At 40.8% G+C, this 27738-nt stretch overlaps 1 protein-coding gene across 4 annotated transcripts in view; it reads right to left on the bottom strand.

The window, feature by feature from the left end:
• Positions 1–27738, bottom strand: part of LOC117524144 (BTB/POZ domain-containing protein kctd15) — a 97807-nt gene that overhangs the window by 3971 nt on the left and 66098 nt on the right. For all 4 annotated transcript variants that reach the window (XM_034185905.1, XM_034185896.1, XM_034185888.1 and 1 more), the window contains one exon: positions 21663–21968. In XM_034185905.1, the coding sequence (XP_034041796.1) occupies positions 21663–21968 (306 nt within the window). The remainder of the gene's footprint in view (positions 1–21662; positions 21969–27738) is intronic.

Genomic DNA, 27738 nt, shown 5'->3' with positions numbered 1-27738 from the left:
GATAGATAGATAGATAGATAGATAGATAGATAGATAGATAGATAGATAGATAGATAGATAGATAGATAGATAGATAGATAGATAGATGTAGTAAGTAAGAGAAGTGAACTACTGCTAAACTATTGTTTTCTGATTGTTTGATAGCTGTTTTTTTTTTTTAAGAGTCCTGTACTGTGGTCATACCTTCACTCAACCATGCAGAAATGATTTTACATGAATTTAGTCATGAAAAAATGAGGATGAGGGAGATGATCGAACAAGGTGAGCAGTAAATGCCTGTGACAAAATTTACTACATTCGTGGAAATAAATCCTCATTTTCTGAATGTTTCAAGAGGTTGTATCCTAAAACCCATATTATACAGTCACAAGACAACACAACCTGTCAGAAGACACTTCTTCCTTTCTTCCTTCTCTCCAAGCCTCTCTCAATGTATGTTGAACATAGAACGAGCTTGATTCTTTAATTTCCAAAGGCTAGGTTTGTTGGCCACCAAGTCCACCACTGATTGTGTAACAGCATTACACAATTAGTAGGCCCCCAAAAAAGCAACTGTGGGGCGTTATAATTGGGCAGCACAATCTCATTTGAGGGGGGGGGGGCGATAAAGGGGTTAAATGAAAGAGCATATGACATGATAAAACTACTTCCGGGGACAGCCCTGTGATCATTATTCACATTAAATCTCGTTAAAAGTTACTGACACGTCCTCTCCCATTTGCTTTGTTTTCCCTTCTCCACTGTAAACCGAAAAAAAAAACCCCTGCACTTTTTGCAACTGCTTCGGTGACCACAGCCAAAAATACAACAGTACATTATCTTTTCATGTGAAGTGATGCTGTGCTTGTCTTGCGCAACAGCAGGATGTCTCTGGAAGTAGTCAAATCCTGCGATATCACACAGGGGCTCAAGTCTCGCAACGGTAACCTATTACAACGAAGAACTATGTAGCCTGAATATCCATACAATTACTTAAAATTAACATTACTTCTAAACTTTCCTTGCTTCATGTTACACCATTACCTCTGCACCTATGCACCATTACAACACTTCTCTAGTGCCACTGCACCATCACTCTGATTTCAAGTGACACCTGAAAATGCAGGATGGCCATTTCAACAATTTATCTCCAAAGAAGTACCACCATGCAATGTAAATTATGACTTGAATGTATTTATCTGGCACACAGCTGAGCAACAACAAAGGCAATAACAAAACATAAAAGAAACAATGTACAAAGAACCCGTGTGGCCGAAAGGGTGAAGCCAGAAGCAAGGCTTATATCAATGTCATCGTTTTTTTTTTAACTTTTGTTTTTCTCTCAAACCTGCTGCTGTATCTTCAGTTGCCTTTCTGTCTTTGGTGCACATGTGCAGTAGTGGTAATCCGGGTCAGCCCTGATGTCACCAGAAAAGTTATGCCCAAACAATATCATGGCTAGCCGGCAGTGAAGCTCAAAAGTCTGAAAGCATTTTAACAAAATTAAAGAGAAAAATGTGCAATGCAAAATCTGCAAGGCAGAACTTGCCTTCCACGGCAGCACAACAGTGATGCAGGAGCATCAGAGAAGGAAACCTGCTGAGGCTGATTCTGACGAAGAGGGACAGTTGTCGTGGTAAACTAATTAGCTAGTTAGCTGCTAACATTAACGTTTATAGTGAGTTATTTCATTATATCGATAGCCATAAATGTGAACAATAATGATGACGATTTCACTAGCCTTAGCATACATATGTGTTTGCTGTAACGTTATAACAGCGATGTCATGTTTCTATAGGAAATGTGATAATGCTAATGTTTTATAGCGCTACGTTACAGTGCTAAAAATATGTTCCTCGTCAATGGACGATTTCATGGATGAAGTCAACAACATGCACACCTCAGCAAGCAAATATCCTGACTGAAGCAATGTTGAACATGTTGGTGACAGACATGAGACCGATCTCACTTCACCACAACGATGGAAAAGAAATATGATACAATCTTTGAGAAGGTCTGTCTATCTCTCTCTCTCTCTATTTCAGTTTGCTTTATTGGTGTCAATGTATTATAACAATATTGTCAACAATAACACATAGTGAAATAAATAATTAATTAAATTATATAATAAACAATAGCAATATTCAAAGACAATTAACAGCTGCATGCTGGTGTGATAAGTTGAATTTACTAATCAGAAAAATAATCGGTGACTCGTTGATTATCAAAATAATCGTTTGTGGCAACCCTACTTGTTACACATATGGACATGTATTAAGAGGTAATCAGTCATTTTTAAAATAATCTGCACAATACTGGTTATCGTAATCCCGTTTTAGTAACTGGAACTGGTCATCAGTTCCACTCATCCATCTCACATCCACCTCAGATCAGTCACAACATGCACCACGTGTCATAACCTCCCCCTCCTCTAATCACACAGTGAAGGAATAAAACCAGAGGGCACTCCGACATCACACCACTTCTGCAATATTCATGCCACTTGTGCCGGATTGGCTACTGAACCGAGGGCATGAGCTAAAAGGGATGAGGAGAGCTGAGTGTGAGTGAGAGTGAGGTGTGTTAAGGGTCTGAGAGGAGCTCAGCATGGTGATTACTGGGGCTCCTAATTTGAGTAATGAGGTGACGGTGGAGAAGTGAGGTCCGTGAACGAAGGAGAGTAAGACGTGCGGCGAATGAGGACTGAGAGGCGGGTGATCAGCACGAGGATAAGGTGGGCAGGAGACAGGAGAGAAGGATACATGTTAGCTCTTGCGTCTGGTCTGCTTTATTCATTCGGCAGTGATACACACAGTGCTCCAAATGCAGCTCCATTCACACACAAACGTGGATTTCAACATTACTTTCCATCTTCTGTAATCCATGTGGGATGTTTTTCCCCCCCTTTGGAGAGGGTGTATATATAAATCCCACAGCGAGGAGTGCCGTATATTTACTTATTCTCCCGTCCCTTTAATGGAGTGTGCAGTGCATGGAAATGAAAGGTCTCGCCGAAGGCTAACCTCTTCTGCCGGATCCACAGCAAGACACGTTAACACAAAGTAGATCAGTTTCTTCTCAAAAACACACACACACACACACAGAGTAGATGATGAGTGAGGAGCGAGGGGCTTATTGGAGGGCAACAAGGGGGTGTTTAGGCCTCTGGGTCGAAGGGCAGCTTCACCCGAGTGGGAATTAGCACTCCGCAGAAGAGCCAGTACATCCCACAAACACAGAATAAGAATGTGGGATTACATTTGCACATATGAAAAACATGCTCAAGCGACAGACCCACAACCGCCCCCCACCCACCTCCTGATTAAAACTAGAACGTGAGATGGTGCAGAAAGGACCACTCTGATATGTTTCCCCTCCTCTCTTCTCCTCCTCTGGCAATACAGCGAGGGCGACAAACTGTAATTTGTGAGACAGAAGGGGCGGCAGACAGCTGATGGTGAGGGCGGCTAATTAAGAGACCTGCCCAAGCATCAAACACTCCCAAATCCATGACAGACGATGGAGGAACCTAACGATTATGGAAATGATATTACATACCCTTCTTTGATCATTGCATCACATTGCATTTTCCCCATCATCTCCTACCGCATGTGGGATTCTGTCATGTTTGGCAATGAATTTGGTCACAGAGGGGAATGGCCTGATCAATAAAGATAGTCTGAAAACACTTCTATCATTAATGCATGGCAACACAAAAGACTTAAGGATATTATTATAGATAGTTGTAACTGACTCAAGGATACTGTAATGGCTGTAAGTACTTAGAAGCCGTAAAAGTTTCACGTTGAGTTTGACACAGTGAATTATGTCCACGGGGGAATAAACAATATGCAGAATAATTAAGACGTATCCCAGCAAAAAGGTTTTAATGTCCACAGGACAAAGTCTTCCTATCAATCCCAACTGACAGCAGAAAGTGCGGCATTGTCTCACAAAGCTGAAACGTGTCCTGGTGGCTCGGTTCACACACTCTGACTGCAGGCTTTCAGATCCAAGCTTATGTTGTGTTTATGGAGATTTCACTGCTTGTTTTCCTGCATCAGTCGAGCAAAACCATAACAAAAACATTCTGCAAGTTTCATGCAGATTTGTAATCTGATGTGTTCGTATTCTCAGCATTGTTATTTTCTTATAAATGTAACACTGAACATTACACACACAGTCTGCAGCGCAGGCATTGTCACAGAGGTAATTACAACTAGCCAACACCATTATTATGGCTAAAGTCACAATTGTGGTTTAGCAAATGCTATACACTACCTTTGCTGAATTTTTCCACTTTAATGAAACCATCTTCAGAGGAAAGCAGTTTAGTGAGCATAGCCACCCTAGTGCAACAGATAACTGAAAAAGCATTCTTTCAAATGTTGATACAAGCACAGAATTTGGCAGAAATACTCCTTAGACATTACTCTTTTGAAAAATCAGACCAGCAACTTGAATTTTCAATGGGTGGCCATTATTGATTGTGCTAATAGAATTAATAAATGGAATAGTTTTGACCGTGGTGTCCATTGGATTCTATGACATATATGTTACGTTGCAACATAATAACTAAGCACAAGATATGGTGCAAACTATTCCTTTTTTAAGACCCTATTAACCAATAATTTAATCACTTTTTTTTAACCAAAAATGGAGCAACTTTAGCTTTTGACCCCTGTACAAACTGAAACTGATCTTTGCCACAATTTTTACTGGTTCTACATCCTTAACTCCATACCATTCAGTCACAGATACTATACATTTTTGGAGTCTTTATGATCAGACAAATAATGCGGTATATTTTACAATATGATTGGATATTTAAATTTTGACATCTGTGTAATTCTTCATTGACCCCTATGTGACCGCCATATTGTACTCTCAAGTGGCTTCCACTTTTTTCTCAGACATTGATTTATGAAGAATATTCATGCCAAATCTGATGCTTGTATCAGCAAGTGAGTGATTCTCGCCAAAAATGATAGTTACAGTTCAGTCCAAAAGTATCTGGGCCCTTCGTGTTTCACACATTTTAATTTGTTTATGCCATTCCAAATACAAAAACTACAAAAAATTAAAATTTCTAAAATTATCATCCTTAAACTCAAACTCAACACAAATCTCTACAACTTGAAGCCAAGATTATGGGATGCATAAGTAATGGGCCACTTTGGTATACTACCTGTAAATAGTAAGTCCCTTCGGCTGCTCCCTTGTTTTGTACTCAGGGTCGCCACAGCAAATCCAAGGTGGATCTGCATGTTGAATTGGCACAAATTTTAAGCCAGATGCCCTTCCTGACGCAACTCCACATTACATGGAGAAATGTGGTAGGGGTGGGATTCGAACCGGGAAACCTTCCGCACTGAAACCAAGTGCATTAACCACTTGGCTATTGCCACTTTTCTTCAGACAAGTCAGGGGATGGATACATGAACATTTCCAAGTCACTGAACATGTCTTGGACCTTATTTACATCAGTTATGAAGAAATACAAACAGTATGGCACTCTATGGTAAATCTGTGTGGAGTAGTTCTTAAAAATTGCGTGATTGTGCAAGAAGGAAAAGAGTGAGGTTTTGGAGCATGTGTTGCTCCAAAACCTGGACGTACCTTTCAGCATTGATGGTGCCATCACAGATGTGTAAGTTGCCTATGTCATGGGCACTAACACACCCCCATACCATCACAGATGCTGGCTTTCGAACTTTGCATTGGTAACAATCTGGATGGTCTTTTTTCTCTTTTGTCAGGAGGACATGACGTCCATGATTTCCAAAAACAATATGAAATGTGGACTCATCAGACCACAGCACACTTTTCCACTTTGCATCTGTCCATTTCAAATGAGCTCGGGCCCAGAGAAGGCGGCAGCGTTTCTGGATGTTGTTGATGTATGGCTTTCGCTTTGCATGGTAGAGTTTTAACTTGCACTTATAGATGTAGCGACAAACTATTTTAACTGTCAATGGTTTTTTGAAGTTTTCCTGAGCCCACGTGTAAGATCCTCTACACAACGTCGGTTTTTAATGCAGTGCCGCCTGAGGGATTGAAGGTCACGGGCATTCAATGTTGGTTTTCGGCCTTGTCGCTTACGTGTATAAAGTTCTCCAGATTATCTGAATCGTGTGATTATATTATGGACTGTAGATGATGGAATCCATAAATTCCTTGCAATTGAACATTGAGAAACATTGTTCTTAAACTGTTGGACTATTTTTTCACGCAGTTGTTCACAAAGTGGTGATCCTCACCCCATCTTTGATTGTGAACGGCTGAGCCTTTTGGGGATGTTCCTATTATACCCAATCATGACACTCACCTGTTTCCAATTAACCTGTTCACCTGTGGAATGTTCCAAACAGGTGTTCATTGAGCATTGTCGCCCCTGTCCAAACGTTTTTGAAACGTGTTGCAGGCATCCATTTCAAAATGAGCAGATATTTGCACAAAAACAAAAAAGTCTATCAGCTATTATCTTGTCTTTGTGGTGTATTCAATTGAATATAGGTTGAAGAGGATTTGCAAATCATTGTATTCTGTTTTTATTTACATTTCACACAACATCCCAACTTCATTGGAATTGGGGTTGTAGGAAAAGTGTTTCCCTCTACTGTCCATCAATGATGTTTAGCACACATGAGCACAATGAGTACCAGTTATGTGCACCCCTGGATATAGCAAACAAATCCCATGTTACCTTAGCAAGAATAAATTCCATTTCAGTTCAGTTTATTTATATAGTGCCAAATTACAATAGAGTCATCTCAAGATGCTCCACTTGAGCAAGCACATTGGCAACAGCTGTGTGTAAAAATTTGCTCAGTGTAAAATATTTAACCTCTTAAACCCTAGAGTTTTGGAACATTTGAACACTCATAACTAACCAATGCTGACACCAACATACACTTATTATATACATCAACATGTCAAGCGAAGTCTCCTCTACAAAAGTATCCACTTCAATCACATATCAACTAACCACAGCTGAAATGCCAAACAAATAAGGACATAAATCGGAATTCAGTTTTTGGGAAAAAAAAAAAATCATTTACTCCTACCAAGTATTATTTACTTTCAATTTTTTTTGCATCCATAACATCCCAGAGGACCCGTCTTTTAGCTGATCCAAACTTTTGCAATTTTGACCTTGTACATGCTGAGAAATAAATCAGAATGTATGGGTATGTGATTTTGGTGAAATAGGCTCTAGGGCTTAAGGGGTTAATAAAATCTTTAACTAGGTAGCAGTTTTATTAGTTATCAATGATTTGCTTGAAAACAAGCTCAGCAGGTCTATATTCAAGCCAGCTACATTCTAACTTGCCAAGCTAGCATAGAAGCCATTGTAGTGACTACACTAAACTATCGATTACAATCACTACCTAGATAATAGACCAGATGGTCAACTCAAAATTTCAAATTGTTCAGTTAATTGTGAATAACAAGTCATGGTATGGTTCAAATCATGGTCCAATTACTGTCAGGTTTCCTTACACATATATAGAACAAAAGAAAAAAAAAGTCCAAAATCTGACCTGAGGCCCACTGGCGCTGGTCACTAGCCCTGGTATCCATAGTGTGAAGTTGATAAGAATCTATGACTCTCCTGGACAGGACGCCAGTCCAATGTAGGTTAATAATTTCATCTTGAAATGTTCAACAGCTGACTTAAGGATCTATAATATTCTGCCTGAAGTTTTGACATTACATTTTTTTTTACAAACACATTAAAAGCAAACTTCTGAACATAACAACATAATTCATAGTCAATGTTGCAGACTTTTTAAATGGTACAAAGCTCACATGTAAATCATTTCCCCCCAGTTATTTATTGTACCCCAAGTACCTCCAAATTTATTGTTCTTCCCTGATGCAAAGATCATCGACCATATTACACAATAATTAGACACACTGACACTTAACAGAGCTCTGTGATGTCATAAGGAAGGTTCTTTGATGTTAAATAAAGGGAAAAAGTTAAAGTTTTTTTTCACTCAGATTTAATCGACTCTTGCCTAACTCAAGGACCGTCCCCTTGCAGTGGCCTTTATCATGTAAGCGCCGCCCTCCTGTATTGGTTGATGGAGCTAGTTTCATCACTCGCTGTATAGTCTTCAAAAATACAAGTTACATGTTACAACACTTCTCCAAAGTTTTCTTGCTCCACCCTGATCTCGATTACTTCTTTTCCTGTGTGATTGAAAACTGAATAAAAGTGGTGCCTCATCTTCTTCCCCACTGAGGCTGTGGAATATAATCATCTATTCTCACTGTTGTGGGGTTGACTTGGCTGCAGAGGGATCTGCCCCTCTAACACAAATACATATAAAGATCTCCTCAGTAAGTTGCCATGCAATCTGGGGCTTCCATGGGGATGATGAGGGGATACATCAACCTCACTCCACTAACCTCCCAGCATCTAGAGTTTGAACACAGCATAGACAGGGAGGTGAGGAATCAAAGTGGGTGAGTCTCAGGGCTTGAAACCGAAGCGCAATGTAATATTGATGGGCACTGGAGTGCACGTACACTCTGAGAACCTCTCTTGAGGTGCGGCAAGACACTTGCCCCACATGGTACATGGTGGAGTTGATTGACATGTATCACTTGCGGCACACGGCGGGTCGCTTTTGTTTAACTATGCAAAGGCTTTAATGTGCTAACTGCACTCTGCACCATATCCTCAGCTTATTGCAAGTATCTGTCATAAAGCAAGTGAGAGGCTGAAACGCTTTCAAATCTGCTACACCATCGACCGCCTTGTTTAAGGGCGTCCTTGTCATTGTCGCCGATGACTGAAGTACTCATCTCAAAATGTGAAAATCTAACCATTTTTCACACAGACATAAATGAACCTCTATTATGTAGATAAGTGCCAGGGACACTTTACAGTCAAATCTACATTTCAGCACACTTGATTCTTGCTACCATTGTTGGAGATATAGCCTGAGGGTAGTGGGGGTGGGGGGCATCCTCTCTGCCTACCTATTGGATATGTTATACTACAATGAGTATATTACATACAGAGTATCTATGCATTTTAATCAACACCACATTTATCCCCATACATTGTTTTTTTTTCTGTGTAAGTGCTCAGAAACATTTTACGTATTTAACTATTTGATATTCTGAGTTCTGTGTTGCACCCACACAACCACACAGAGAAAATTGTAATTTTTATGAGGAAAAGCATTTTTGGTAGATAGAACGTTACGTTTGAGCAGTGGGGATGGACCGGCTGCCTGCCTGGGGGGTTGCCATTGAGGACCTAGGGCGGTTCCGTGCTATGGTGGATGTGCTGACACGCTGTACGAGAAGATGTTCCCTCACTTACCTTAAACTGAATGTTTTGGTTGTGACATGATCCATGGGATCCAAAGTTCTATACATTTTCCATTTGTCCCTGAACTAAGGTGTGTTCCATTGCTTGTGCAGCTGTTGATTTGCTGAACACAGCTGAGTGAGCTGATCTGCTCTGATTAGTTCAGAGAACAATGGAAAATGTGCAGCACTTTGGGTACTGAGAACCTGGATTTGGAAATGTTAAATTAAACCATTCAGATTGGTGCACCACTGTTTGGATTCTCACTCGTACCAAGCCCTGGCTGCACATTACCCCCTCTCTCAGTCACCGTCACTGGCTTCTGGTCAGGTCCTGCATCTTTTATAAAATCCTCTTCCTGACCTAAAAGTACTGATTGGCTCTTCTGCACCTCTACTTTTAGACAGATTCTCCATTGCTCAAGCCTCCACTCTTTGGAACGCTCTCTCGTCAGACATCCATGATGGTTCTTCTTTGGGCATCTTCATGAACAACATGAAATCTTTCCTGTTCATTTAGGCCTGTGGGCTTTAACTTTGTCTCCTCCTCTTTAAAAAAAAAAAAACACTCTTGGGTATCTTGAAAAATAATATACAGATTAATTTTTTTTTTTTTTTTTTTTAGTAATTCTATCATTTTACTACAGGAACAGCCACCAAAGCCCCCTGAAGTGAAGCAATAAGATGAAGTATTTACTTTAATTTTGTTTTTAATTTTTGTTTTCAATTGAGTTTGATTCTAGTTTGACGCTCTAATGTGTACAAGCAGAGTGTCCGTGTGTCATGAAGCCACGTGTGTAACACATATCTGAATAGTGCATCGTAAAAACAGCACCTTTTCAGCAGAAACAACTTTAGACAAGGTTTTTGGTGGCATAATCACTTTCTGCTCTCTGACAATAGCAGCTCACCAACACTGACACTGACCCATGGGTGCACAGATGAGCACACATGCACTTATTAATTAAACAATGTGTTCACTGGATGTGAAAATGACAAATACCTAGGTTGGAAACTAGCAGTGACACTTGCGGTTCACCTTAATTAGGCCTTTAATGTCATGTTGAGCAGTGGAGCACAGCTGAGGTGTTTGTGTTTCTCTGTCTGCCCTGATGGGCTGCGTTTTTTGTCTTCTCACCACCCATTCCAGGATTGATGGAATGGTAGTGCGATGTGTAAGGGAGTGTTGCACCATGTCACGCTCCTTGCTTGGGCAGCAGGGGGACAGGGAGCCCTTCTTCGCGACAGCTTCCGCTGTCACATTGATGAAGGACAGATTGGCTCTGCTCTGATCCGAGCGCTTCATCATGGTGATGTATGGAGCGGCAAGCCCAGCTCCAGCTCTGGAACGTGTGCACGTGTGTGTGTGTCCACCTCTGCAGCTCTGGCTAAATGTTTTCCCTCCGTTAAGTGCCTTTGTTGCTCTTTATTTCTCTCCTTTGGATCTACATCACAGCACAGGTGGTTTGCATTATCCTAAATTCCTTTCATGACTTCATGGAGAATCGGTCGCCAAGGTGGAGTTGTTTATTCTCACTCTTTCACATTTGAAAGCACAAGATGAAGCACAGAACGGCTTAAATTTATAGTATACAGTGCAGGACTGGAAGGAATTCCTTCCATGGTAAAGGTTCTGTACACTCATGCTAGTTTGATTATTTTTCTAAATCCCAGTAGAACATGATACAGCCCCGGAATGCAACTGTTCACAATAAGAACTAAAAAACAGAAAACTGCAACAACTTGTAGCTTCAAATCAGTTTGTACTGTCCAGTTAAGTTTCCTGGTAAGTCAATGTGACCAGAGTATTACAGGGTCCATCAGTTTCCAGCCTGGAGCGAAGCACTTACATCATCTTATCTGTGATAAAAAACATCGCAGACCTTTAAATTATAATCATGCGTACATTTTTAAGAGGTCATATCAGCCACCTTTTCAGCAAGCTAATATGGTTCAACGGGTATCTTGAAAACACACAGCAAAGTCTGTTGACACGAAAAAAAGAAACAAAACAGAAAAACCAACAAAACATATACACACGCTGGGTTTTTCGAATTACATTCAGGTTTGTATGGAAAAAAAACCTGCTTCTGTGCCTGTTGCTTTAAATGGGAAAAACCTGCCTCACCTCCTCTGTGTGGGCGTGTCACACAAAGCATAGCACATGTCACGCTCTTCTGTTACCAAGCACCAAGCGCTGGTGCTGGAGAATGAAGCCACAGCAAAAGTACTACATCTTGCACTTCCCTGTTTGGCCACTTGAGGCTAGTTTGAAAAGTGAGCCACTCCCCATAGACCCCATGTTAAAATGTTTACAGCCTGGTACAAAAAAATGGATTTTGTTTTGATCACTAGTTTTAACATTCATGATAACTATACAGGGCTGAATTTTGTTAATAACTCATCAGTTTAAGATATTGTCAACTATAAAGCTGTGAATAATAAGGCAGCGCAGTCTCGTTTGAACCCTGCGTGATATCACGGGATTTGACCATTTATGGGGACAGCCGCTCCCGTTGCGCAATATATACAACAACATAACTTCACAAGGAAAAATGATGTGCTGTTTTGTTTTCATCTGCAATCACCAAAGCAGTCGCAAAAAGTTCATTGTCTACAGTTGGTCTACAGTTTTTTCGGTTCCCAGTGGAGAAGGGAAGACGAGGCAAATGGGAGCGGTTGTGTCGATAAGTGTTAGCCTACACAGCTAACCAGAGTAGCTGTGTTCTCTCGCCTGCAAAACCGCCTCGACATGATTGAGCTCTGGGTCACAAACAAACCGAAACATGTCCACTTTCCACTGCATCATCACTTTTTCTTTGTATTTTCACTTTGTTTTGTGTAATTTGGCCAAAAATGCCATGTTTTTGAAATTACAGTTGTAGAGATCACACAAATTCACTATTCTTAAAATCAAAAATTTTAAAATTTACTGATCTGGTTCATTTTCAAACAGTACAAATCATGTATAAAGCAATAAACAATTTACTTCCTGGAAATATTAAAAACATGTCCTTTAATAGAGCAGGGGATTACAAACTGAGGGGGGAGTTTAACTTAAAACATCACTGGGCACGTACAACATTAAAAGGTTTTTGTATTTCTGTTTACGGAGTAAGGATGTGGAACAGATTGAGGGTGGAGCTCAAGCAATGTCCAAGCATGAACCAGTTTAAGCAGCGGTATAGGTACATGTTTTTTTCTAGGTATAGGGAGGAGGAAGGGTGTTTAGAGTTAGGGTGTTTTGTTGATCATTGTTTAGTTGTGTGCACTTTGTTTTTCTATCTTGTAAATATGTAGTATAAAATCACACGCATTGCATATGTATGTATGTATGTATATATGTATGTGTAGGTGTATGTATGTATGTGTATATATGTATGAATCTATGTATGTAGATTAAATATATGGTTTCACTAGATATGTTTATGATGATGGGATTTGAGTTTGTGTTGTGTTAAATGTGTTTGTAGCATGGCCCAAGCAGAGGGTCACCCCTGAGAGTCTGGTCTGCTTGAGGTTTCTTCCTCAATACATCAGAGGGAGTTTTTCCTTACCACTGTCGCCTGTGTGCTTGCTCTGGGGGTTGGTAATGAGTATACGAGGTCTGTTGGAAAAGTATCAGACCTTTTTTTTTTTTGCAAAAACCTGATGGATTTGAATCACGTGTGCTTGCGTGAGCCAACCTTGAACCTTCGTGCGCATGCGTGAATTTTTTCCCGCCTGTCAACTGCGTAAGTTGCTGGTAAGCAGCCTTTGTGTGGGTACATGTGGAGCACGCTGGGCCGATTTTTATTGCAAGGAAAATGACGGAACGATTGGAGCAGTGTTACTGCATCAAATTTTGCCAGAAACTGGGCAACAGCCAGGTGGAAACCATTTGGAAGATTCAGACGGCTTTCGGAGATGATGCAATGAGCATCACACAGATTAAGGAGTGGTACAACCGGTTTAAAGACAGCCGCGTAATGGTGGAGAGCGAGCCGCGCTCCGGTCGGCCATCAACACGCTGAAATGACGAGATCATTTCCAAAGTGAACGCTGTGGTGATGCGGGACCGTCATGTGACTGTCCGAGAAATTGCGGAAGAGATGGACATCAGCACTTTTTCGGCACATTCCACTGTGACAGAAGATTTGGGCATGAAAAGAGTTGCGGCGAAATTTGTGCCGAAGTTGCTGACGGCAGAGCAAAAGCAACTTCGTCTTGAAGTCTCACAGGACATGCTGGACTTCACAAAGAGTGAATCCGACTTCATGGACACCATAATCACTGGTGATGAGTCCTGGGTGTAGGGGTATGACCCAGAAACCAAATTCCAGTCGTCACAGTGGAAACATTCCACGTCACCAAGACCAAAGAAGGCTCACCAAGTGCGCAGCAACGTCAAGGTGATGCTGACTGTTTTCTCTGACTCCTGCGGTGTGGTACACCACAAGTACGCACCACAGGGTCAAACAGTCATCAAGGAGTACTATTGGGATGTCCTCCATCGCCTACATAATGCTGTGCGGTGCAAGAGACCAGAGTTGTGGGCCACAGGAAATTGGCGCATCCCTCACGACAATGCTCCAGCACATTCCTCACACTTAATTCAGACTTTTTGGCGAAAAACCAGACTCCGGTGGTTCAACAGGCTCCTTACTCTCCTGATATGGCCCCTTGCGACTTCTGGCTGTTCCCCAAACTCAAGATGCCATTGAAAGGAACGAGATTTGAGACGAGAGAGGACATTATGGCTGCAACAACAGCGGAGCTAAACTCCATTTCAAAAGAGGCTTTTTCGGAATGCTTCCAAAAGTGACGGCACCACTGGGAGAAGTGTGTGGAGTCCCAAGGAGACTACTTTGGGGGTGATTAGGTTTCCAATGCTCCAGGTATGCCAGTTTTTTTTTCCTAGCCAAAGGTCCGATACTTTTCTAACAGACTTCGTATGTGTATGTTTGTATGTATATAAGGGGTGGGTGTTTATAAGCTTTGCTTCTGCTCACCCCCTTTTGGTCACACATGTCACTGTGGAATTGTCTTGTGTATCAGTTTTTTGTTATTGTTGAGTCTGTGTGCCAAATAAATAAATAAATTCATTCATTCATTCAAATTACGTCATATGCGTCATATTTTATCCCTTTAGCGCCCGTCCTCAAATGAGACTGTGGTGCCCAATTAGGGGCATGGCTGCTTTAAGTGACAGTGATTTCTTGCTGCTGTGGACTTGACCATGTGTGTCCTTTTTGAGTATTTTGTTTCAAATATATGAGATAACGCCTTCTTGTACAGATAATTGTACAACCCCAATTCCAATGAAGTTGGGATGTTGTGTAAAATGTAAATAAAAACAGAATACAATGAGTGGTAAACATACCACTGTCCCAGCTTTTCTGAAACGTGTTGCAGGCATCCATTTCAAAATGAGCAAATATTTGCATAAAAACAATGAAATTTATCAGTTTGAACATTAAATATCTTGTCTTTGTGGTATATTCAATTGAATATAGGTTGAAGAGGATTTGCAAATCATTTTATTCGGTTTTTATACATTTTACACAACGTTCCAACTTCACTGGAATTAGGGTTGTAGTAAGGGACCATAAAAGAATTCTGTGCTCCATCATTTCCATTTATGTGTTGGCTAAGACTCAGGCGGTAGGCACTGCCAACTTGGCGAAACTGGGACCCATGCTATTTGAGCTTCAAAACCACTCTCCAGAGCATACAGTCCATGTTCATTACATGTTACAGACATTGGCAGCTCCAGAGGATTTTTTTTTAATTGATTAATTTTCATTTATTTCTTTTTTAAACATGATGGGGCTTGTTGAGATGTACAACAGGCCCCCAACATGCTTGTCATTTTGGCCTTTGAAGTGCATAAAACATGAAAAATCTTTACAGAAAATTAAAAATTTTAAATGTCAAAGAAAATTAAACCATAACAGGTTATTTATAATTTTAAAGCTTATAAAATTGAGAATATTACAGTACCATTATCTCAAAGATATAATTTGTGAGATAATGGTACTATAATATTCTTTTTACATTTTGCCAACCCTACCTCTTAGTGGTTCATTTAGTGATGAGATGATAGAAACTGCTGTAAATGTGCAAATATGCATTTTAAAATTTTAATATTTGAAATGCCTGCCCCCCGTATGTTGTAAGTTTAAACATACAGCACTCAACAGATGTAACTGATGACAGCAACTGTTGTTTAAAAAACATGAGGCACTGTAACAAAAGCCAAAAGCCATAACCAACCTGAACTCACAAGTGCACTGATGCTTGAGTCTAACCCCTCCCCCCAGACTTTCTCTACCCACCTACTGTGAAACACCCTGCTGAACAATATCTGTATCTCCATCTCTCTCTGTCCAATATCCATTACTCATTGCCAGTGTTGCCACAGTTACTTTGGAAAAGTAATCCAATTACTGATTACTGATTACTCCTTGAAAAAGTAACTTAGTTACTTTACTGATTACTCAATTGTAAAAGTAACTAAGTTAGATTACTAGTTACTTTTTTAGTTACTTTCCCCAGCTGCCGACAACAACCCTCTGCCACCTCAACATGACAATGATACCTGTTTTGCCAAAACTTACTTTATAGTCACCCTTTCTTGACTTCAATGAAAATAAATACTTGTTTTATAAAAAGTAAAATAATCTTTCTTGACCTCATATTTAACTGTTGACAGCACTGTAACAGTAAAACTTGCAATTTTGAACCTACATTGTTTATAAATGTAACTATTAAATTAATTCTAGTATTTTTCTAACATTTAAATTCTCTCTAAATATTTTACTTGTCAAAATTAATATTATTTTAAGTAGTATTAGTAGTTGTAGTAAAAAAAGGCTTCAAAACTGGACCTTTAATCTAGGGGTGTTGTGAGGGGGGCACATCCCTCCCCCGCGCCCCCATTCCATCTAGATTCGCCCCTACTTTGGCGTTTGAGCACAAAGAATGGATAACATTTATTTATGCAGAAAACGTGACCAGATTTACAGGTAAGAAAGTTTTATTGTGTTTTCACATCATGTGGTCCTCAGAAAGAGAGTTTAGGTGCATTTGAGTGGAAAATAGTGTTAGTTGTTGATGCGTCGCGGAGGATCAGCTGTTTTAACGTGCAGATACGGAGCGGCTCATCTCAGCTCTAAATAAAGGAGGAAAAAAAAGTATAAAAATGTCTTTGTAAAGCTCAGTGCAGGTGTGCTGATCACCGTGCTTTAAGAGGAGACGACGAGTCGAGCAGCTGCAAAAAACCGTGGATGAAAAGCTCACAGCTCACTTAAAGTGGGCAGTTCAGTCGAACCCCGACCTCCTGCCCACAGACCAAGTTTAATGCTGCTATCGACCCACAATGAAAAATAATAGTAACGCACAGTGACATGGAGAAGTAACTTTAATCTGATTACTGATTTGGAAAGATTAACGCGTTAGATTACTCGTTACTAAAAAAAGTGGTCAGATTAGAGTAACACGTTACTAAGTAACGCGTTACCGGCATCACTGGTCATTGCATATGATTAATACTACTGTGCAATTACTAGGGGAGCTACGACCACTACCTTTGCACCCCCACCCCCCAGGGCTAAACCAAACCAACTTTTTTAGGTCCCTTAGATGACCCCAAAACACAATCAGGATGTTCCCAAAAATAAAAACCGGCCTCAAGCCAGTTATCCAAGATGGCGTCCAAGATGGCCGCCAAAATTGGGTGTTTCACTAAAACACCTTTAAACAACATATAAACAACTTAAATATCACAGAGATTCAATGATAAGGGTCTATTGGTGGCCATTTTGGACGCCATTTCGAACCTTAAACCCATGAATGAATTTAGTTTAGGCACAAATGAGTTTGCTGTGACCTGCAATGGTCTCCCCATTGAATCTCTGTGACATTTAAGTTGTTTATATGTTGTTTATAAAGGTGCTTTAGTGAAAAACCCTATTTTGACGGCCATTTTGGACGTCATCTTCGATAACTGGCTTGAGGCCAGTTTTTATTTTTGGAAACCTCCTGATTGTGTTTTTGGGTCATCTAAGGAACTTAAAAAAGTTGGTTTGGTTTAATCCTGGGGGGGTGCAAAGGTAGTGGTCGTAGCTCCCCTAGTAAATCAATATATCACACTGTATATAAACACATATTCATGCTTTTTTGCAAATACATAGTTTTATTTTTTTTTCAGTTGTATATACACCTCATACTGTGCACCTTATCCCCTTTTCTTTTATCATTTGTTTTATATATTTGTGCTGTGAAGTAGTTGCTTTTAAACTCATTGTACATGTAGATAGTGACAATAAAGACATTCTGTTCTATTAAAAAATTGAGTAAACTCAAAAAATAATTTCATCCTGTCACGCTGAACTTTTGATTTTTTGTAATTTTTTTTTTACAGTGTGCAAACCTGGAAATTTTTGTTATGCTTAACATCCATGCCAACTGCAAGGAGGTATGGAAGTATGTGGGCAGTGACAGTTACACTGTTTGAAATGCACGGACCAGATTTACATACGTAAATGGAGCATAAAGGAGACGTAAGGCTGAAAGCAGGATTTTTGAATGGCAGAAATCACTCTCCTGATGACAACACCATAAAGCGGGTTATGGCCACGGAACTGTAAACCAGATTACTTCAGTCTGAAGTTTTGCTGTACGACCTGAGGTCTTAACTGTAACTGTAAAAAGTAGATCTAAAAACAATTATGCTCAATATGATCCCTTTAATTTGTCACATTTCCCTTCATAAACACACGACTGCATCTCTCCCATCATCTGTGCTGCTCCCCCCGCCTCTTTCTCCGCGGGTGTGGTTGTGCATTTGCTCCTGGACTGAGATTCAGGGCTGAAACCAGATCAAAGGCTCATTGTCGGGGAGGGTGAGATGAGGATTCTTTCCCTAACCTTCTCATACCTTCACGCAACAATGAGACAGAGGACAGAATGAGCGAGTTGTTTAGAAAAATCTCATCTTACGCCTAAAAAAAATCCCACCTCCATCTGCTCCGTGTGTCCTCATCTACATCGACTCAATGAGCCGTGCACCTCAAGGTGCGCATGCATGCCACTGTTTTCTTTTAGGCACAATTTGTTTATCAGTGTGCCTTAAAGGGGCCTCAGAAATGAGAAAGTAGCCACTAAATCCACCTTATCCTCACACAGGGAGCACTCATCTTTCTCTTACAGTGGGTCTCACCTTCACAGGCCAACAAAAACCCACAACCAAAAGTCATTTCAGGTCATGTTAGTCAGAAGTGCTCATGTCTCAGGAAGGATGCGTCTCACTGGTAAACACAGTGAGAAAATGTTGTGTTAGTTGATGCGGCCAATTAATTATATTGCAAGTCATTTAAAAATCTATAAAAGAAGTATAAACTGGTTTAGGCTGTTTGAGAAATTGTAAGTATGGCATTAAAAAATGCAATACGAGTATTTCAATGGCCTTGAGCGGTGTTATATTGGAGTCTTTTTTAAAAAAGGAGCTGTGTCTTAAAAAGGAGTAAAGCGTAAATTATGCATATCATTTCCCCCTTTTCCATTCCTCATTTTTTCACAGGAAAACATGGCCGCAGTCCACATGTGCTTTGTCCCGCTCGCCTCTGCTCCCCGGAGGTGGTCTCTCACACTGGCAGGAGGGAGGCGGAGGTGTCAGAGCGCGCTCGCCCGTCTCAAAGAGGCGCTCTCTGGATGCTGGAGGTGGGGGACGGCTCCTCGAGGCCTTCGAGTGTGTTACACGGAGCCTGTGGTGTGAGGCTGCTATGTTTCTCTCTTACAGACAGCTATGGGTAACAGCAACTGTAACGCTAACGTTACTACATAGTGCGGCCAATTTCGCATTAGAGGGGAGACGCTTTGTGTCGGGCGCGGTGATCGAAGCGCAGGCTGGAATGTTTTTTTTAACCACGGCACCACATCGGGTCACCTGAACCGTTCAGACACGGAGCACAATTTGTCTTCATCAGTGGAAAATCTCTGCTGCTCCATCAATGCAACTATTATCACAGAGAGAAGAAATAACAAGCAGGCTTTTGCAAACTTTCAACCATCTGCATCAGAAAATTATTCACAGTTTTGACATGCTGAATAAAACAACTGCTGCACTGTCTTGAACCACGAAGAACTCCGACTTCCATTAAATCGGTGCTTATCCCAGGAGACCAAGGTTGGTCCCCATTTACAGCTAGATGGACTGAGACAATTTAGATTAAGCGTCTTCTTGTTCAAGAACACCAACATTTATTCTGAAACACACACACTTGTTCAAGAACACCAACATTTATTCTGAAACACACACAGTAAATTTTGCTGAGAAAAATATACTCTGGACAATAACATTTGGTCCCAGTCTAAATAGAGTAAAACACACTTTATTATAGAGTGAAATCAGCTCTACTGTCTTGTCAAATCAAGTGTTTCTACTCCAATAACAGTTGATTTTACACTATGATAGAGTATATTTAACTCTGTTTGGACTTGGACCAAATGTTATCCCAGCAGAATAAATTTTATGCTGCAAAATTTACTGTGCACCTAGAATCAAACCACAGTCTACAGGCCTGCACTCCAAATCCCGTGCCACTGATCCACCTGCTCTGTGTCTCAAAACACTGTATAAAACATTTCTGAAACCAAATTCTTATTGAAAAATGCTACTTAAAAGAAAAGCTTCTGATATTGGTTCCCTTTGATATTGTTTCAGAAAATACTCAGTTTCAAATATTCAAAATCCATAAAGAAGCAATTACTTTCAATAACTACTCAGTGTCTTGAAACGATGAATGAAACAATTCATAAACTGATTTGTTTCTTTGAAATTCTCCAAAAAACAAAACAAAAACAGACCTAAACTAAACAAGACAATAGTTTTAGAAAATGATTCACTTGCTCAAAATGCCCTAAACACAGAATAAACAACCCAATCTCACCCCAGTTCATGATGGCATCACGAAAAGTGATTTCATGTATTGGCATGAAATCACTATTTTTAAACTCTGATAAGACTGAAATGATGGTTCTTGGTCCAGTGAGACACTGGCATCAATTTGCTTAGCCTAGGCTCGTGTGTCATACATCACACTGACAAAGTGAGGAACCTTAAAGTAATTTTTGGTCCTACGTTGTCCTTTGACCTCCACATTAGAGATATTACGAGGACTGCTTTCTTTCACCTGTGAAATACAGCAAACAGCATACTGTCTATAGCTGATGCTGAGACCCTGATTCATGCATTTGTTTCTTCTAGACTGGACTACTGCAATGCAGTTTGAACCAATTGGAGACTCCTAATGCTGGAATGCGGTAAAACAGAAAATAGAACATTGTAGTAATTCAATTCAATTCAATTCAAAGGGTTAAACAAAATTATAACATTACCCATTAAGGAATCATGGCCATTTTTTATGAACATTTCCTTAATTTTCAGAGCCCACAAATAATGAGACAAACCAAATGTCAGGTTTAGTCCTTGTGTCCATCACTTGACTTTATTCAAATTAGATGATGGACACAAGAACATTGTCAAATCACTGAACATGCCTTTGAATGGTATTTATATCAGTTATAAAGAAATAAAAAACAGTATGGTACTGTATGGAGGAGGCAATTCTCAAAGACTCAGTGACTGTGCAAGAAGGAGATCAGTGAGGGAAGCCATCAAGACACTCATGACAAATCTGTAAGAGTTATTCGCTACTTTAACATTTCCCATAATCCCCCTGCACTTCCCAGAATCCTTTGGAGCACCAGCAGTGTTCTGGCATCTCACAGCGCATCTCAACAATGGCTAACGAGGATGTGGATGGCGTTGATCCAGCGAGTTCACAGGCGATTATGATGATGACACGTTCTCCCAAGTTGAGGAGGGTTATCTAGAGGAGGTGTAGCACCTGCTATGGACTTCTGCTGTGCACCGATGTTGTCTTATTGTCCATACTTCACAAGGTTTGTTTACATTGTGCCCTGAATTGCAACTCTGCTGAAACCAACCTGTTGTGTGAGTTACGAACCGTGAGATAGCAAGAGATTCACAACTGCAAAACAGCAAATATGCTTCTGTGGCTGTGACTGTACAAACTGTGCATTGTGTAACTGTACCGTCTCCGTGTTAATGGATCTTGCCCCTTGTTTTGCCAACAGAAAAGTGGTTGTAATGTTGGAGTGATTGTTAAACTCCATTGTGGTGGTGCAAAAATACAAAATTACAATTGTTTCACTGTCCAAATATTTATGAACCTGACTGTATATGGTAATAATTATGTATAAAAAGAAGTCACACTATGCTGATGATATGATGTTTACTCCCTGTATGAGTACAGCAAACATGGAGACTTGGGTTTCCTGTGTGTTACCTGGACAGAGTTGAGCCTGCAGTAGCCGTTGAGGGGGAAGCGGATGACGTGTGTTGGGTCCTGGTTCCAGCCGGCATTGACTGAATTACACATAACGTCTCCAGTCTCTGGGAAGATCTCCTCGATAAGCACCTTCTCCCCACTCAGCGCAATCCTCTCGCCCAAGTCGGGCGTGACGCGAACTACAAGGCAGTCGCAGGGCTGGGCCATCCGTCGCTGTTCTCGCTCCTGCTTCCAGCGCTCCAGCTCTTTGATCATGGGTGTCAGCTGGTAATAGCGCGCCTCCTCATACAGCAGGTGGAAGTCCTGCACAGACAGATGAACACAATGATGAGAACAGTGAGTCTGCATGTGTTTAAGATCTTTGTAGCTACACGGTACATCCCAGCTCCAAGGTCACATTTAATAACTGCCAGTTTGGATTCCAACATTAAACTGAGATCAGTGAGCATTTTTGCAGGAAGAAACTTGACCTCAAATTACTCCAGGTGCGCCGCACCACACTGCTTCTGCACTCTGATTCTGACCCTTCACGAGAAACACCAACATGTCTGTGTGACACAGAATCTGTGCTGATGGAATGCCCAAATACACAGCAAGAAGAGGCACTCGGAGAGTGCAACACCATAATATACAGTGCATCCAAAAAGTATTCACAGTGCTTCAGTTTCTCCATATTTTGATATGATACAGCCTTTTTCAAAATGAATTAAATAATTTTTTTTCCTCAAAATTCTACACACAATACCCCATAATGACAATGTGGAAAATGTTTTTTTTTTTTTTTTTTAGATTTTTGCAAATTAACTAAGTATTTACATTTACATAAGTATTCACAGCCTTTGTCATGAAGCTCAAAACTGAGCTCAGGTACATCCTGTTTCCACTGATCATCCTTGAGATGTTTCTACAGCTTGGAGTAAATTCAGTTGATTGGACATGATTTGGTAAGGCACACACCTGTCTACATATAAGGTCCCACAGTTGACAGTTTAAGTCAGAGCACAAACCAAGCATGAAGTCAAAGGAATTGTCTGTAGACCTCTGAGACAGGATTATCTCAAGGCACAAATTTGGCACAAACAAAAACATTACAAAAACATTTCCCAATGAGCACAGTGGCCTCCATCATCTGTAAATGGAAGAAGTTCAGATCCACAAGGACTCTTCCTAGAGCTGGCCACCCCCGTCTAAACTGAGCAGTCGGGGGAGAAGGGCCTTAGTCAGGGAGGTGACCAAGAACTCTGTCAGAGCTCCAGCATTCCTCTGTGGAGAGAAGACAACCTTCCATAAGGGCAACCATCTCTGCAGCAATCCACCAATCAGGCCTGTGTGGTAGAGTGGCCAGATGGAAGCCACTCCTTAGTAAAAGGCACATGGCAGCTCACCTGGAGTTTGCTAAAAAGCACCTAAAGGACTCTCAGACCATAAGAAACGAAACTCTCTGGTCTGATGAGACAAAGACTGAACTCTTTGGCGTGAATGCCAGGGGTCATGTTTGGAGGAAACCAGGCGCCATCCCTACTGTGAAGCATGGTGGTGACAGCATCATGCTGTGGGGATGTTTTTCAGAGGCTAGTCAGGATTGAGGGAAAGATGAATGCAGCAATGTACAGAGACATCCTGGATGAAAACCTGATCCAGAGCACTCTAGACCTCAGACTGGGGTGACGGTTCATCTTTCAGCAGGACAGTTTATTTATTTATCAATTATTTAACCAGGTTAGTTCCACTGAGATTGAGATCTTTTTCATAAGGGAGACCTGGACAATTATAAAGTTTCCAATTCACCAAACCTGCATGTCTTTAGATGTGGGAGGAAGCCGAAGCACCCGGAGCGAACCCACGCAAACATGGGGAGAACATGCAAACTCCACACAAAAAGGCCACAGGTGGGAATTGATCCCATGACCTTCTTGCTGTGAGGCAATAGTGCTAACCACTAAGCCACGGTGCTGCCCAGTGACCCTAAACACACAGCCAAGATATCAAAGGAGTGGCTTCAGGACAACTCTGTGAATGTCCTTAAGTGGTTCATCCAGAGCCCAGACCCTGAATCCGATTAAACATTTCTGGAGAGATCTGAAAATGACTGTGCACTGATGCTCCCCATTCAATCTGATGGAGCTTGAGGCTGTAATTGTTGCCAAAGGTGCATCAACAAAGTATTGACCAAAGGCTGTGAATACTTATGTACATCTGATTTCTTAATTTTTTTTATTTTTAATAAATTTGCAAAAAACAAACTTCTTTCATGTCGTCATTATGGGGTGTTGTGAGTACAGTATTGAGGGAAAAATAAATTTACTTCATTTTGGAATAAGTCTGTAACATAACAAAATGTGGAAAAAGTGATGCGCTGTGAATACTTTCCGGATGCACTGTATGGTTCTCTATGGCCTTCATTTTGGCTAATTCTGTCCAAAATTAAAACACTTTGTCCTTTTCCATCATGCAACCAATTAGAACAGTTCAATGCCAACTGTATTTTGGTATGGTGGTGTCCTTGTCCAATGACGGTATGGTTAAGCCTAACTTAAACTTTCCATCATGTTGGTTCCAAATACCTTTATTAAAACAGTTCTGACCTTGAGTTCATCAGGAGTCATATGACCAATAGACTGGTGATACATGACCTTATTTTAGCATTTAACAGCAATCGTAGGTATAACTTTAAGGCTACAATAGGTAGGATTTGGTGTTGTGTTTTTTTTTGTGCAGAAACTGAATTAGTGCAGCAGGTAACTGAAACAAGACTGCAAATGGTGATAGAAGCAACAAATTCAGGACAAATACTCCTTAGACATTACTCTTTTGAAATAAAAACTGATAGGCCATTTTAATTTTCAATAGGTGGCCAGGTCGGGGTCAATTGAAGAATTATACAGGGGTCACAATTAAAAGATGCTCAAATCGTATTGAAAACTATACCATATTATTTGTCTGAACATAAAGATTCCAAAAAGGTATAATTTAGACTGTCTGTGACAGAATGTTATAGAGTTATGGGGTAAAAACAGCAAAAATGGTGACAAAGGTCATTTTCAGTTTGTACAGGGGTTGAAAGTTACAGTTGCTCCAATTTTGGTAAAACGTGGTGTAAATTATTTGGCAGAACTAATTAAATTTTACAGTTTTGACTGTGCTGAATGTTTCGTCTACAAAGTAAAGGTCAAACAAGGTCGACGTCCATTGGATTCTATGACATGACATATCTTAACCTGTAACATGATAACTAAGCATGACCCATGGTGCAACCTATTCCTTCCTTTCCTATTAACTCAACCAATAATTTGCATCACCTTTTACCACAATTACAGCAACTTTAACTTTTGACCCCTGTACAAACTGAAACTGACCTTTGTCACCATTCTTGCTGTTTTTACCCCATAACTCCATAACATTCAGTCATAGATAGTCCAAACTATACCTTTTTGGAATATTTATGATCAGGCAAATAATGTGGTATAGTTTTCAATATGACTGGAGCATCTTTTAATTTTGACCCCTGTGTAATTCTTCAATTGACCCCGACCTGACTGCCTACTGAAAATTCAAATGGCTAATCATTTGTTTCAAAAGAGTAATGTCTAAGGTGTATTTGGGCCGAATTTGGTGCTTCTATCACCATTTGCAGGATTCCTCTGTAAATATTCTCTTATCTGCTGCACTAAATGTCGCACTCACAATCATCTGTTCATGAGTGTATAATTACTGGCAACAACACATCTATTTGTTTTCATGAGCTTACTGTGAGCCCCTCTTATCTCTATGTGAGTGGGTCCCTCATGGAGGCCGCCATGTTGCAGCGCCATGTCGACACAGTAGCCCAAAAACGTCTTTTGCATTGTGCAACCCCGTCAGAAGACTGAAGAAAAAGGAAGACAAATCAATATGTCTTCCTGTATACACTGTCTACTGGTTGCTAATGCAGGCTGAAAAGGTTGGGAATCCTCATTTTTGTGAAAACAAAGATCATACATTCTGTTTATTCACAAGAGAAGACACGGGAGCATGAATCCCCGTCCCCACAGAATAAATATGAATGGGAACAATATTGTGGCCAGTGACAGCATAATGCAATTTGCAACCTCACCAATAGATGGCACTAAGGCTTTAGTGCCACACGGGTTGTGGGGGTGGGTGGGTAGGTGGGGTGGTGGTGGTGGTGGGGGGAGTGGTGGTGGTGGTGGAGCCTGTCCCAGCAATCACAGGGCATGAGGCTGGGTACACCCTGTCTGTCACAGGGACACATAGAGACAAACAAACACTTTCACACCCACACGTACACCTATGGATAATTTAAAGTTTACAATCCACCTAACATGCATGTCCTTGGATGACCACTATTCCTCAAAATAGCCATTCTAAACATCACCTACATGTAAGCACAGGGCCAAAATTTTGACCTTTACCTATGGGCTTACCTCTTCACCAATATTTCTCAAAATCAAATCACTTTGTCCTTCGCATACCTACAATCACTCAAACAAGATTCGCCCAAATCAGACCAAAGCTCCTTGAGTTAGTTTGTTCAAACTCAGACCAAGTCCTAAAAACGCCCACACACGCTACCACTACGGCAGGTGTAATGACCTTATGCAGATGCACAAAATGTCCTTTAGCATGTTATACTGATTCACATGTCAGATACCAGTGTTGTTGCCTTCGCTAAGTTGGACCGCAGAGATGCAGAAAAAATATCTGTGAGGTCAACAGGATAAACACAGTGTCATGTGATCTGCAACAGACAACTGGATGAGGACTCAAAATCTAAGTATTCTAACTGTGTGACCTGCTTACCAGTCTGACTAATTCACACAGAAAACACAAATGAACAAACAAAAATGCATAGCACACTCGTTAATGTGTGCGTGCTTCTATGGACTGTATTCAATATCACAGGACATGCTGGTCATAGTTTGAATTTTGGTGTCAAATTATTTGCAAGATTCAAGATATAAGACACAGGTTGAGAACCCCAGCAGATGAAGAAGGCCATGGAGACGCATGTGCATCACCTGGAGATTGTTACTTTTGAGAAGTGGGGATGGACCGGTTGTTTGCCTAGATGGTTGCCACCCAGGACGCAAGGCAGTTCTGTGATGTGGTGGATGCAGCAACGTGCATCCCCAGCACATGCTCCTAGACCTGACCTGATACAAGCTGTGATAGAATGCTTTGCCAGAGACGGAAGTGTTACCATGTTGACAGCTCAAAACAACTATTCACCCATGACTCAGATCCGAGTATACACCCAGGTTTCTATCAATTCCAATTAAACAATTCTCCTGAAAATGAGGGAAAATGCCTGTTTACCTTTGACCCAATAAAACTGTCCCTTGCTATATCTCGGTAACAGCCCTATTCCACAGGACACCATTCTGTTATGATCCCCCACGATCCAGAAAAAGTGCAAAATGGGATGGAATGGCTTACTCCGGTATGCCTCCAATCAGGTTGGCTTATAAAGTGCGGACTTGGCAACTGGCTGGCTTATAATGTCCATACATGGCAACTCGCTCAAAAATGAAAGTAAAGCTGCTCTTGGCTGTGACCCCAAAACAAATAAAAACAGACCCTCAGTTGAAAACATGTCAAAACTCTGTTTTCAACTTTCAGCCCAATAAAATGGCCCTACACTGTATTTCAATAAAACATAAGGCCTGTACAGGTGGATGAGACTATGTGTCTCCCCCTGTATGGGACACCAGTTCATCACAAGTCACTCCCCCAGTCAAAGCTGGTACCATTTACTAGGTAGACTGAGACAATGCAGATGAAGTGTTTTGTCCAAGAACACAGACAAGCAGCTTGAGTGGGAAATGAACCCCGGCCTCCTGGGTGGCAGTGTAACACCACTGAGTTACCTGGTTTGCATTTCAGCTCAGTACAATCGTTCTGCTGAAGAGATTTAACAGGATCACAGTTAAATAACTGTGTTTGAAATAACTATGATGTAATGCGGAAGAGGGAATAATGTTGGGAATAATTTGACACAAACATCTAGATGATACAACAGGCCTGAAAAGACGCCTGGAGGGCAGTTTGCAACGTACACCACAAACCATTTGTC

The sequence above is a fragment of the Thalassophryne amazonica genome, chromosome 2 (genome assembly GCF_902500255.1).
Source record: "Thalassophryne amazonica chromosome 2, fThaAma1.1, whole genome shotgun sequence".
Lineage (NCBI taxonomy): Eukaryota > Metazoa > Chordata > Actinopteri > Batrachoidiformes > Batrachoididae > Thalassophryne > Thalassophryne amazonica.
This window is presented reverse-complemented; position numbering and strand designations above follow the sequence as displayed.